Source organism: Heliangelus exortis, chromosome 12, assembly GCF_036169615.1.
Source record: "Heliangelus exortis chromosome 12, bHelExo1.hap1, whole genome shotgun sequence".
Lineage (NCBI taxonomy): Eukaryota > Metazoa > Chordata > Aves > Apodiformes > Trochilidae > Heliangelus > Heliangelus exortis.
Genome location: NC_092433.1, coordinates 11,286,645 through 11,300,040, shown reverse-complemented (window position 1 = coordinate 11,300,040; position 13,396 = coordinate 11,286,645). Strand labels below are relative to the sequence as shown.

The window sequence follows — 13,396 nt, the reverse complement described above, 5'->3', positions numbered from 1 at the left end:
GAAAAAAAAAAACATTTCTGTGGTGTACGAGGTGTCCCTAGCTTGCTGGGTTCTTTACTTGTCCACCTGGGCTGGGAATGGGGTATTTAACCCCATCTCTGCAAGGGAAGCAGTGGGTTGAGCTAATGGGAGCTGGAGCCCCCAGCTGTGGAACTGACTGTGGTTTATCATTTCAGAGCCTCTGTCTTTTTGTTTGTAAAGTCTGAGCAGCCCCAGTTTGGAGGCTGTGTGTGATATGGGTGAACACATTGTCATTTACTGGAGGTTTCCCAAGTCAGTAGTGCAACAGAACCCCAAATATCACCTTCCAAAATAGATTTTTTAAGATGGTTTGCTAAAATATCAGTTGAAAAAAGTAATATATTTTAATGGAGGAAAAAACCCTTAGATCCCCATGTTTACTTTTTCCTGTTTCTGAGAAGGCCAAATCAGTTCCAAATGGATTGTCATTTTTTCTAGACTCTTTAAACTCTCTATGAGTACAATTTCAGTTTTCTGAAAGAACAATTCTTTTCATTTACCAATAGGTTTCCAAACAGCTTTCTCCATCTGAATAACTCTTGAAATAAATAGCATGATTTTCTGTGAGTGCAAAATCCCAGTTGATTGTTATCATTCTTTTCAGTAATTACTGATTATCAAGAGACGGGAGTTAGGCAGCAGAAGGAAAATGCTTGTACAGGAAGAAATTTCTCTTTATTCTGCACTTGAATGCTTTGAATTTTAGCGGTGATGCAGAAAACCATTAAAAAAAGATATTTAATATGCTTTGGGAAATTTCCCAAATGTATTGGGGAGTATGTGTCAAAGATTTAACTATAGAATAGTTTCCATTACCACAAAGATAATTCATTATTAAGTTGTACTTAGGATGCATTTTTCTAAGGGCGTAATATCAAATTATTTTAGTTCAGAAATGCCAGATTATTACAGAGCTGTGAATTTGCTGTGATGATAAGATCACAGAAATAGGTAACAGGAAGCCAAGATGTTTGAACAACTATGGTTCTGTCAACACAATCTCCATATCAATGAATGATACATTTATATATCCATCACTCTGTTCTGTGCTTTCCTTGCTAAACACTTATTTCCTAAACTGGAACAGAGACTATTTGAAAGCAGAAATGTGTTTTTGTGAATTGTTGGAAATGTGGAAGTTCTTCATCTATGTGCCTCATTGCTCATTTCCTGCACATGCCATAAACACTTTGGTTTTCCTTGAGGGCAAAGAAATTTTTAAGGCTGAAAGGACATCTGGGGGGGTCTATTCTTAGCCACTGGTAACTTGGTTGATGATTGGAGTAAGTAGCATGAGCAACATCATGGGAGAATCTGCCTGGTGGCAGGGGCTGTGCTGCTACACCAGGTCTGCAGCTCCTGGGGGATTTCTGGGCAGTGTAATGTCACTTGGGGCCACTTTGTTTTGAGGGCTTCTTAAATGTCTGGACAGTGCTTCCTTGGTGCTCAGCTGAGAAAGAGGTGGTTTACATGGTGAGAGTGGCAGGTTGGTGGTGATGTGGGGATGCTGACCCCTTCCACAGAGGTAGTGTGAGGGTTAATTAATGTTGGCAAAAAGTTTTGAAATGGCTGATTGAGAAATGCAGCCAATATTTCTTTGCAATCTTATCATTATGGAAAATTCCGTGTGTAGCCAGGACAGTGCCCAGGTCACTGGGCAGTCATCTCCCCATTGCCTGAAGTCTTCTCAAGGAGATGAATTAATTTAAGTATTTCACTTCCGTTTCTATGGCAGCAGCCACAATACATACCACAAAAAGAGAGAAGTCTGGCAGTAAAGCAGTGAATGCCACAGAAATACTGAATAGATTGACAGCTTTTTCTTTTTCTAGAGATCCTTGTTCCTCTTTTTCACTGTGAATTGTGTGGCTGCAGAACCTGGAGCATCTCAGGAAGGAGAAGGGGAAGTTGGAGCCAACTCCCAGGGGTTAGACACAAGGAAGGAGGGGAGGGATCTGCAAGCAGGTGTCCATGAGATGTCACCTGCAAGAGCTCTGCTGAAGGCAGTGCAGACAGCTCTCTGCTTCAGTGTGCTCTCTGGTGAGCTGTCAGATTTTTTGCTTGATGAAAGCATTGTGGCCTTACCAGACCATTTTCTGCTGGTTCTGGAACACTGTTCTCCTGCCTTTTTTCTGCCTGAGGCAAAGCAGCTTCAATTTGGTTACAGGGATCCCATGGTGAATGGGATTTTAGGAATAGGAATCTATTTTCCTGCAGATTCTTCTCCCTTCTCAGCATCAGACTGTCCTAAAAGCTGAATGGCCACACACATTGACTGCTGCACGTGTACAGAAAATCTGAACAGTAACATGGATATCTACTGTCTCCTTAGGTTATGGGACACATGGAAGTGATAGCCTTACCCCCCAACAGGGACCAGCTGCTAATGCAGAAGGTAAGCAAGCAGGACACCACCTGTGAACAGCAAAGATGTGATACTCAGGTGCCATGGCCCCATGGTGTCCAACCACTGCCACTCATGTTTACCAGCTGCTCCCTCCTGCTGAAGCTTATTTCCAGGAGAGGTTTTATCTCAATGTTTTGTTTTATTTTTCTGCTAGAAAAACGTGCTCTGTAACCTTTGCATGGCCAGACCCAGCCAGGAGATGGCAGCTGGGGAAAACATTTGATGTATGGCCCGAGCTGGGGAAACATTTGATCCCTGTTTCCCACTCTTGCTTCTCCATGCCCATTTTTATAGATGAAGTCTTCATACTTGACAGGCACCAAGAAAAACCTGGTCCATCCTCTGGCTGCTGAAGGAGAAGAGTCCCCAGATGGGGCCTTTGCAAGAAGACCTGTTTGCTCAGTTCTCATCTTTGCAAAGACTGATGGAGCAGGGCTCCCTTTGTAGCCTACCACTGATCCTCATCCCCACTGTGTTCTTGGGCTCTCTCATTCAAAATGAATTTCAACTGATCTTATTTCAGCCTAGTGGAAGAAAGCTGCTAAAATCTCTGAAGGAACATGCGGGACTGACCTGACAGCCCCTGTCACCTGTCCTTCTGCTGCATGAGCACTGGTCAAAAGTCCTCAGTGATTTGCATTTTGTACCCGTTCTTGCTGAGAATGCAGACTCATTCCTTCTGAGAAGAAGAGGAAATGTTTTGCAGTCTTCATCTTGGGATCCTTGCCAGATCAGGGCAGTTCCTTTTGAAATGCAAAGCTTATTTTAGCATGTGCTGTGATGGCATGGAGTCTTTCTTGCAGTGACTGTCACGAGCTCATGCAGCCAAGGCCATGAAGAGTTGGTTGACTCAGGCTCCTTGACTTGTGAATGAGTTGGTGTGGGGACTGCTTGCTGGTCAGTCGAGTGGTGGTGTCAGAGCACAGCCTGATGAAAATGCAGCAGAAAAATAGCAGAATGACAGAATAATACTGAATCGCAGAATAATTCCATCTGGGAGGGCCCTCTGGAGGTCTGTAGTCCAACCTTCTGCTCAAAGCAGGGCTAACTTCAAAAGTCACATCAGGCTGCTTGAGGCCTTGCCCAGCTGTTTGGAAAACCTCTAAGGAGGGAGATTTCACAAACTCCATGGAGGATGGAGGCTGAGCTGTGGCCCTACTGGTTTGCTCTGCTGAGAATTTAAATGGATGATATGGTTACAATATCAAGGCCAATACTGGAAAACTGTTTAGAACTGAGCCTAAACTGAAAACTGTAACTAGTTCCAGACTTCCCTCGGAGCCCAGTACTTTTGGGACCTAGGGGTTTGCATTTGGCCCATTGTAAAGAGAACCACAAAGCTGCAGCCAAGGAGCCTTTCCTAACCAGGGCTATAAATCCATGTTATTTGCAAGGACAAATGACCCAGGAACCTGGGGTTGCAACTTCATGATTTTGCATTAAGCTCTTAAGGCACAGTTCCAGTATTTTTCCTGGCCCTTGCTCTGTGGCAAAACTACAGCTGCTGTGACTGCATGGGAACCAATCCAGCTGAATAATACCCTGCCTGAGGAAAAGATCCTTTTGCATTATGATCACCGTGATGGCTTCAGGAAGATGGACACATGGGCTGGGGGAAGGTCAAAATACCCCTTTAAGTGGCAGCCTGTGCACTGGAGGCTTAGGGACATAATGAAACTTCAGCTTTGTGGTGGTAAAACAGGCTGATCCTGTAAGACCTGCTCACAAATATCCTTCAACACAGATGTATGGAACATACCAGAAAGGATTCATCAAGTCAAGTCATGTGTCATGCTTGTTTCTAAGAGCTGCAAAAGGGAGCACATGGTTCCAAATTCTTTCAGCTCATGTGAAATGGATTAAAGATAAAACCAATCCTGTTATTCAAAGTGCTCCTGAGGTCTTTCAGTGCTGTCTACCTTTTCTCCAGAGAAGCTTGTACAGGAACTGTTACCTGTGATCCACAACTGTGGCTCACATCCTCAGGGTAGCTCATGGAATCTACTTCCCCCTGCCAGAGAATGAGGCATGGTTGGATACCACCTGCAATGGCTCACAAATGTTTGATGCCAGCGTGGCTGTTTTATTTTAAGATCTGCTTATCTCTGTCTCTATTTTAAGTATGAGTATTAGGGCACAAATAAGGAAAGTTTGGTGGCACAAGCCTCAAATCCCCAACTTCTCAGAGCTGTGTAGCTGGAGTCACAGACAGCACGAACATGCTCCTCATGCAAGGACAGCTTTATTACTTGGAAATGCTAGAAAGTTCCCACATCTAGTCCTTATTCCTTTGTGAATGCCTGCTGTTCTCTACACCAGGATATCAGCAGATCCTGTAGCTTGTTTTCCATTGAAATATCTCCTCTTAGGTAAATATTACATCTGAAGTTGCTTTGCCAGTGGTTTCCTACCTGGAGTTTGTACAGCAGGTCAATGCCCTGCTCAGAGATAGGAGGAATACTTGCAGTGGGTGCTGTTTGCTGTTGTGATATTCCACCCTGCTCTTCTCTTACCAGAAACTTTGAAGGTTTTTGAATGCTGCTTAACTCGTGGGGTTTTTATCAAGTAAGTTAAAATTAAGACAAGCCATTGAGTGCTTGGGCAGAGCAGAAAGACTTGTTTATTGCTACAGCCGGGGCTGGTAAATTATTCATCTGTATGTAATTGAAATACACAGATCCTCAAAGGTCTTGTTACAAAGGGTGAGGTGAAGGATCAGTGAGCTCGGAGCAAAACAGGAAGGTTAAGAGGTCCTGGGGAACCCTTCTCCATCCACCTGCATCTGCTCTATGATAATCCCTGTTTGCAGAAGAGAACTGAGTTGCTGATATTGAAGCAATACACAGATACGTGTCTCTAGGGAGGAGAGGGCATCTGTGAAATATCTTCCTGTGTCAGTTTTCCCTCTAGTGGGAAACACAGATTTGAAGCTGTTTGCAGCAAAGCGTGTACACAGCCTGTGGGCACGTACCAAGTATCAATGCACAATAGGCTCTGGTTTCTCTGAAACAGGGCAGTTTCCAAAGGCCAAGAGAGTTCAAGATAGCCAGCTAAGCAGAAAAGAAGCCAGCACACTTCTGCTCACACAAAAGAAGGCTTCAGCTAATTAAAAAGAACAGATGCTAGCTGGAACATTAATTGGAACAACTATCAACTTTTGTCTGTGCTTAAATCTGTATTCTAGCTCTCTTGTAGTAGGTTTGCAAAGAGAAAGAATAAGTTTGGATCCCTTGGATCCTTTTCCTTTTTTTTTTTTTTTTTTTTTTTTTTTTTTTTCTCAAGAGCAAACAGCTCTGTCTAATAATGCAGAACCATCATCACAATCAGCATTCTCAACCCTTCTTTCTCACAGTGTTGTTAGTAAAGTGATCTTCTTGGCTTTCAGATGGGCACAGGGCCAGCTGCTGCTCTTCTCTGTATGTATTGTATTAAGAGTATTGAAGGTACAACTCTTCTTTAGCCTGTGCTCACCTGTTCCTTTCAGCCACTGAGCCTTTTCATAGTCTTGATGTAAGTATGATCCTGTTTCCTTGATGGGCTCACCAAGTCCACCATGAGTCTGGCAATCCTTTCCTGAGCACCAGTGCTCCAATCTAACCACCACATGCTCAAGCTTCCAGTGGACCAAGAGCAGCAAAGACAGCAAGCCCTGGTGTAAACTCCTCCCTCAGTGATGCCTCAGTACATATCCCTTAGCTCCTTTTTCTTTTGCCAACCTCCTTGAGTGGTGACCATTGTAATTCTCACCCCCTACATGCACTGAATGAGACTCAAATTTGGCTCCCAAAGAGATTGCCAGAGAAAGATGAACTTAGGCAGCAGATCTATGGAGGTTCCAGGGGCTGATCAGGATATTTAGGATTATCCCTGAGTCATTTTCTTGCAGATCTGATGCAAGAAGTGAGTCAGATCCTTCAGACACAGTTTGACCTGACAGATGCAGCCAGCAGCCAGCTGAGAGGTGGCATGAGGAGCTCATGTTGTTTTGCAAATGGAATAAAGTTCACACAACACAGAGGGCCAGTGCCTATATCTGCCATTAAGTCAAAGGTCTCTCACCTGAAACCAACCTGCAGATCACTTATCCCATCACTCCTCATGGGTGGAATTATCTCCTGATAGCTGCCAATGCTGGAGGAGGGGTGTATTTTTGAGAGGTGACCCTCTTTCCCAAGACAGGGTAAAGATCACACTTGAAATGCTTACAATTTCTATCCTCTTTTGGCAGATAGGACCCTGTCCCAAAACCTCTCTCTCTCCTCTGGGCTTCCTGTTTCAGCAATGCTTCCAAGACCAGTCTTTATGTAATTTTGCTCTTTTTTAGATGATTTCTTTTCCTAGGTGTGAAAGCTGTCATTACTAAATGGCACCCATTTCCCAGGGGTCCCATCAGCCTGTAGGAATACTATGTTTTTCCCCCCAGCTGAGTGGTGTGTCTCAGTGGGTGTGTCCTGAGGCTGGTGGCTTAGGTAAATCTCTCCTTCTGACTTAGTTCTTGCTGCACTGAGCTCTCAGTGCCTGCCTTCCTTCTGGATGTGTCTTGTTGGCAGCCAACAGCCGTGGGTGAATAGCTCACACACTGATAAATGTCTAATTTTCAGATAGTTAGAAGTCAGGATGATGAAGTTCATGGGAATTTGTCTCCTAGTATTTACCTCCTGTGTTCTGCCAGTCTCTCCCCTTACTGGCACCCACCCCTGTTCCACTTCTTTCCAAGTCTCCATGGTGTGTTGCTGCTTGCCCTTTTTTTCCCTCTCAGCCAGGTTCTGCTTCAGACTGCCCATTTTCTTCCAACAGGAGATGAGCTCCTACTACAGATCCTGCATCCCTTCAACCCACCCCCACCTCTGCAGGGCAGCCCACCCATCATGGGCACAGTGCTTCCCTGGGGAAGCCATTCCCTTGCCATCCTCCCAGAAGAGTTTGTGGCTGAGCTGTCTGGAGAGAGCATCAGGAGTTGCTGCATTAGGGCTAGGGGCAGGTTTTATGATTACATCTTAAGTGGTTCTTTGTGGTTGCTAAATTTATCTATATGCCCTGGAGATGTGAGGTTTATCCCAGTCCCAGACTTTTCACTGCAGAGAATGGGGGCAGTGGTGCTCAGCACCTCTGATGAGCGTTTCTTTGGGGCATGGCATCAGACTCACCCTGCTGAATGCTGCCTTGTGCCAGGCTAAACCATCCCTCCTGAATACCTTCTCTGTTCTTGTTCCAACACAGCTTCTAAATTAGAAACCCCACTACCTGCTTATGATATGAGCAGGGATTTTGCAACAGTGGGAGGCTGAGTCAGGCAGAGGGACAAGAGCCATGTCTGCTACTGAAAGACTCAGCTGCATTCAGGTGCCCACTGCAATAGTTTCCCTTCTCACCCTATCTCCCCAGGGGTTGTGCAACATCAGCAAACCCACTGCTAGCCCAGGGTCAGAGGAGCAGCTGTCCCAGCACTGGCAGCTCTGTGAGGCTCTGGGTGCTGGCTGGCTCAGCAGAGACTCTGCTCACTGCCTGCCCATGGCTTTTCCCCTTGTCAGCAACAGCACGTCCAAGGTAAATTACCTTTTTTTGGAAAAGCTTTGGTCTGAGCTCAGATTGGCAGCTTCTGTCTTACTGTGAACCTTTTCAATGTGGCAGCAGGACCCCATCTGTGTATGGAGAACGGGGCCGAAATCACTTGCTGTGCTGTACCCTCTCCAATGGCCCCCATTACACGTGTGTGTTTGTTATATGGGCTAAATTTACTGCTCCCAGTTTCCCCAGACTATACCCTGAGAGGAAAGCAGCCTGGTGCCTGTCCTTCAGATCCAGCTCCTTTTGCCAGTTCCTGCTTTTGAAGTTTTCCACATAAAGTCTGATGGAGCTTGTTAAGGTTGTTCAGATCAGTGGTGGCTGTGGGAAAGGGTCCTGTAAAATAAGAGCCTTTAGATTTCTGTTATCCTTGTATTTAGTTTTTTGTAGACCTTTCAGTGCTTTCTGAGCCTGGCCTATGGTTAAACCATTCTCAAGGACTAGTTAAGAGACTCTTGTTGATTTTTTTAGCATCTTGTAAATCCTCTTCTGCCTTTGGCAGAAATGGTGAACCAAGGGATTTTACTGCTCCAATGTATCTGTTTCATTACAACAGAAGTAACAGAGCCCAGTTCCTAACTGAAAGTCTCTTTAGTTGTTCTAAGAATATATAGCATCACTTTGGGATAAGCCAAATGAAACCTCTGCCCATTTGCCTGATTTACCTTCCACTCCCACTGTGTTAGACCCAAGACCTTGTGCTGTGCTCATCCTGGGTCACAGCTTGATGTCCTTTCAAATGGTGAATCCTGCAGCACCATTAATGTATGGCTGCTCAAGATGGTCCCTTGAAGCAGTTCGTGTGGCTTCTCAGCAGGTATGAGGACTTGAAGACAGCCAGAGAAGGCTCCTGGCACATTTTTCTCTCCAAAGGGAGGAGGATGTGGTATTTGAGCTGACAAAAATTTTTGGTCTCCCGTCTGGGTCTCAGTGTGCTCCAAAAGAGGGCTGAAAAGAGCCAAGTCCTTGGGCTGGCCCTGTCCCACATGGAGTCTGTCTTCCAGTGTGGCTTAGGAGCTTCTGCTCAAGGTGAATTTTTTTTTTCAGCATTTTTTATCCCTTGTTTTGTACCTCTTGTTCTGGGTTGCTGCAGCTTTTCTGTTGGCTTGTATTTTTATAAGGATTCATCTCAGTGGGTTTTGGTGTCTGGGCCACATCCCATCCCTTGTTTCCAAAAAAGCCATGTTGCAGCCAAGCTTCACCCAGGACGCCTGGATACAGTTCTACTCTGTCCTGGCAGACTTCAGCTCAGCCTTTTCTGGGAAAACTTTTTCTGATTCTCATTTCCCTTCTACAGATCTTTGATTCCTTGATCCATCTTTAAGCCCAGTTTCCCTTCTGTTGCTCATCTCCCATTGTCTCAATAGAAATGCTGTCCCTCTGCATTCTTCTTGGAGGTGACATCCCACACCAGTGTTGAGCCAGCTGAACTGCCTAAGAGCCCTCGGGGCTCTCTCTGATCCTGCCTGTGTCCTACTCCTACGGCTTCCTCAGGGCCTTTTTGCATCTTGTCCACTGGTTTCTCTCTATCCCATCACCCCCAAAGGCATCACAATCTTTTGTCTTCCCCATGAATCCTCCTTGATTCCAGGGAAGGAACTGGCGCCCAGGGAAGAACTAAACATCCCTATGCACTCATGCTGACTGATAGGTCCCTGCGATGCTTCTAGCCTTTATTTCTCTTTCCTAAGCAGTGCACAAACAAAACAAAAAAACACAAGGATTGTTCAAACCCTCTTCTCTGCCCCATGCAGAGAAGGGCATTTTCTTACGAGGGCAAACAAGACTTTTGCCCATCATTTTGCTGCTGCACATTTTAAAATGGTTTTGCCTGGGTGCAATTGATTAAGCAGCCATTTAATCAGCCTTGCAGGGCTTCCATTGCCAAACTCTTGCCGTTCCTGCACACTTGAAGGCCAGATCCTGGGGGTGCTGAGCTGATTTGCTGCGAGCCATGGTTATGCCTGAATCTTCAGCAAAGTCTGCTTGGGCATTGCACAACGTGGTTGTTCTCTGGGGAGGCCGTGTGCAATCTCCGATTGGGACAGACGTCTGAGCTTGATCCCACTGGAATGACGTCAAAGGCTGCAATATTGTTCCTCTCCCCAGTGCTGACAGTGCCTGGCCTGGCCCTGTGCTGCTGCAGTCACGCTCGGATCAATTCACAGGTTACTGCCTGGCAGCCCAGGTGGCTCGTGTTGCTTTGCACCATGGAGATCTGCCCGCACGCCTGGCTCTTCCTTGCAATTTCCTGCTGCTCCAGAAACCTCAGTCTGAAAGTAAAATGGGGGTTGCTTTTGAAAGGAGCATCCTCTGATGTTGACCTATGAGCAGACAAAACTCCAGCAAACTTCCAGCCCTGTCTGTTCTTGGAACTTGGGCTGGCACAAGGAAGTGTTGTTTGTCACAGAGCTGCAGCAGGCAGCACAACAGAGGGTGACAGTAAAGCACTGGCTGGGGTTTGGCGCTCATCTCTGTGGCACCGATTAAGAAAATAAGAGTACATCCTCTATAAGCAGCTCTTGTGAATGTTTGCTGCTGAGGACTGCTGAAGGCCATGGGACAGCTACAGCAGCAACCCCAGCTTGCACCCAACCAGCTGTGGTGAAGCAAGGGTGCCAGATACAGAGCTACACCTGACTGGTGCAGTAGGGAAGGTTTCCCAGTGCTGCAGGGAAGGAAGAACCAGCAGATCCTCGAGGTGGTGCAGAGCATCTTCCCCAAGGCACCCCAGTCTGCTGCCCTCCCTGCAGGCTGTGGCTGGGCAGGGAAGTTGTGAAATGCTGCTCAGGAGGACTTGATTCACTGTGACCTCTTGGCATCATGACGAGTGCTGCCTGTGCCTTGCCCACTGGTAAGGCAGCTGCTGACATTTCACATCTGCCAGGCCCAGTTTGAAGTGGGCTGGTGCCAGCCCTGGGTGGCTGAAATGATGGTCCTGATTTGGTCAGCTATGTTCTGGCCCAAGCTACCATCCATTTTGACCACTCTGAACATAGGCTGGGGAGGAAGGCAGGAGTGTTTGACAATTTTTAAATGGTTGTCCAGGCAGTTCTTAGATTCTTCTTAAAAAGGTGCTGACAGACTAAGAACAGCTCCCAAGTTTTGATTTTGGAAATGCTGGGACTTTCCATGTTGTAAATCCAGCAGGAGGAGTTGCAGCATGCCTGTGGCTGTGCACAGCATCCTCTCCTTTGGGCACCTTAGTGCTGGGTGGCAGTAGCTGCTCCCAGGGAGCTGCTGCATGCAGTGAATGCCTTGAGGAAAGTGAAAAAAGAGACAATCTGTAATGTTAGCTGGAATGTTTTTGATGGCTTATTGAGAGAAGAAACTATAAGGTGTGGGAAACTGTATTGAAAATAATTGCTAGATTTACAAAAATGGGAGCGATTGGATTTTAAAATGTAGGAGCAGAGGTAAGGTATCTTTTAAAAACCTGTGATTCTGACCTGGAAATAGGACTTGAGATGAGTCTTGAAAGTAAATATTTAATTACTGGATCAATTTTGATAAAGACCCAGACTTTGCAATTGATTTCTTTAGGCTCTGCTGAGTAACTCCTGGCTAGTACTGGAATTGCTGTTGGTCCCATCAGCAAATAACTTACACTTGTGATTATAATTCAGTGTGAAAAATTAAAGTGAAACATTTGACATCACAGAGCAAACATCTTTTCTGTTTTCTCTGATATTGATAGCTATGTTCTTTTTGGGTGTCAAAACAAATTAAGTTTTCTTGATTGGTAGTGCTAGCGATGTTGTGAGAAGGACTGGTATGACAATATTTTGATCTTTGCAGTGCAGAAATTAGCCAGTATTTACCTTAGGGACTGTGATATTTAGACAAAGAGAATTATAGTAGTAAATTTCAGTTAGCTCTAATAAGTTGGTTTGGGCAACACTTAACTGTAATAGAGAGTTGACACTTGTTGATTGACAGGAGCTGTAGTGCTAGCTAGAGAAGCCCAACTACCTGCATTAGTTCACAGGATGATAACAAGTAAATGCAAGCTTAAGCAAAAAGAAAAGGGAAAAAATAAAAAAAAGTCCAGATCTAAATGTTGGCCAAGCAGTGGGGTGAATGGGCTTTAGAGCCAAGGGCAATTGCTGCACTGTGCCTCTGCAGCAGACAGGTCTCAAGTCCACTTGGCCAAATGCTGAGTGATGTGCAGAGGTTAAAGATGTCATCACTCTAGGAAGAAGAGAATTAGCATGAGATTAAATAGAGGCTAGGGAATAATGAAATCATTAAATAAGATGTGATGTTCTCTCTCATGCAGTGCTTACAGGCTCTTCTCATAGGAGCTGCCATATTCCCTGTGCTGTTGGTATTATTCAGGCGCCTTCAAAAAAAGATGTTGTCTTCATCTTTTTTCTATATATTATTCACCAGACAATCAAATTACATTTTATGAACATCATTTTATTCAGTGTTACACAATTATATAAGAAATATTATCCTTAGGGAACAGGTGAAGAAACTGAAGAACAAGGAGATGAAGTGAGTCACTGTTAGCCATATAGACAATTAAATAGTAGCAGAATTGGGAAGGGACGTGGTTTCCTCTCAACCAGTGTTTATAAGAAAAAAAAATAGATCTCTGCCAGTAATATGAATTTAGCTCTTCATTATTTCTTGTGACCCCAGTAGGGTGTGAATATACTGGGTGTGAATTCACCCAGTAGGGGTGAATATTTTGCTCCCAAATACCTACAGAATAAGAAAATCAGCACATTTGGATCACAGGATGTGTGACTAAATTTCCCCTAAACTCTTTGACAAGTCCAAAGTTGGTGTGAATGAAAACACTTTCTATGATCACATCTCTATTTTGAGGAAAGAGTAATCCAGGTCCAAAACAATGTTTTCATTGTTTATAGTGCTACTACGGATTCAGCAGATGATAAAATAGAAGATTACATCACAATGGGTAATTTTTAAAATAAGCAATCCATTGTTTAAGTTTTCTTTTCTTTGTTTTTAATTATTCTGCTGAGAATATCTGCTCTGTGACAAGCAAAGAAGTCAGTCCCCACCAGCAGTGAAATAAATCTAACTCCCGGGCAATGCAAATTGGGAAGAAGCTGCAGAGAGTGGTGCTGTTTGAAATAAGTTGAGGAATTATTTTGAAAGCTAGCATGGAAGAATGGAGTTTTGCCAACTATTACAATTGGACTTCAGAGTAACTGCTGAGTGGGTAATTAGTCCCCCAGGAGCAAGGGAGTCTGGACAAATGTAAGACAACAAGAGAGGAAAGAAGTGTATGAAGAATTCACTTTAGAAAACAAGCTAGAACATTAGTCACATGAGGGATATAACTCAGCTTCATTTAATGTTTATTTCTGTGATGAACAGAAAGGTTGTTCTTAACCCCTGTACTGATGCAGGATATATGAACCTTCC

At 44.7% G+C, this 13,396-nt stretch overlaps 1 protein-coding gene across 1 annotated transcript in view; it reads left to right on the top strand.

Moving 5' to 3' along the window:
* The first annotated feature begins 1,982 nt into the window (after positions 1-1,982).
* The window catches only part of KLF15 (KLF transcription factor 15), a 31,663-nt gene continuing 20,249 nt past the window's right edge, over positions 1,983-13,396 (top strand). Inside the window, exons 1-2 of the mRNA XM_071756007.1 lie at positions 1,983-2,061; positions 2,354-2,416. Coding sequence (XP_071612108.1) covers positions 1,998-2,061; positions 2,354-2,416 — 127 coding nt within the window. The 5' untranslated portion in view covers positions 1,983-1,997. The remainder of the gene's footprint in view (positions 2,062-2,353; positions 2,417-13,396) is intronic.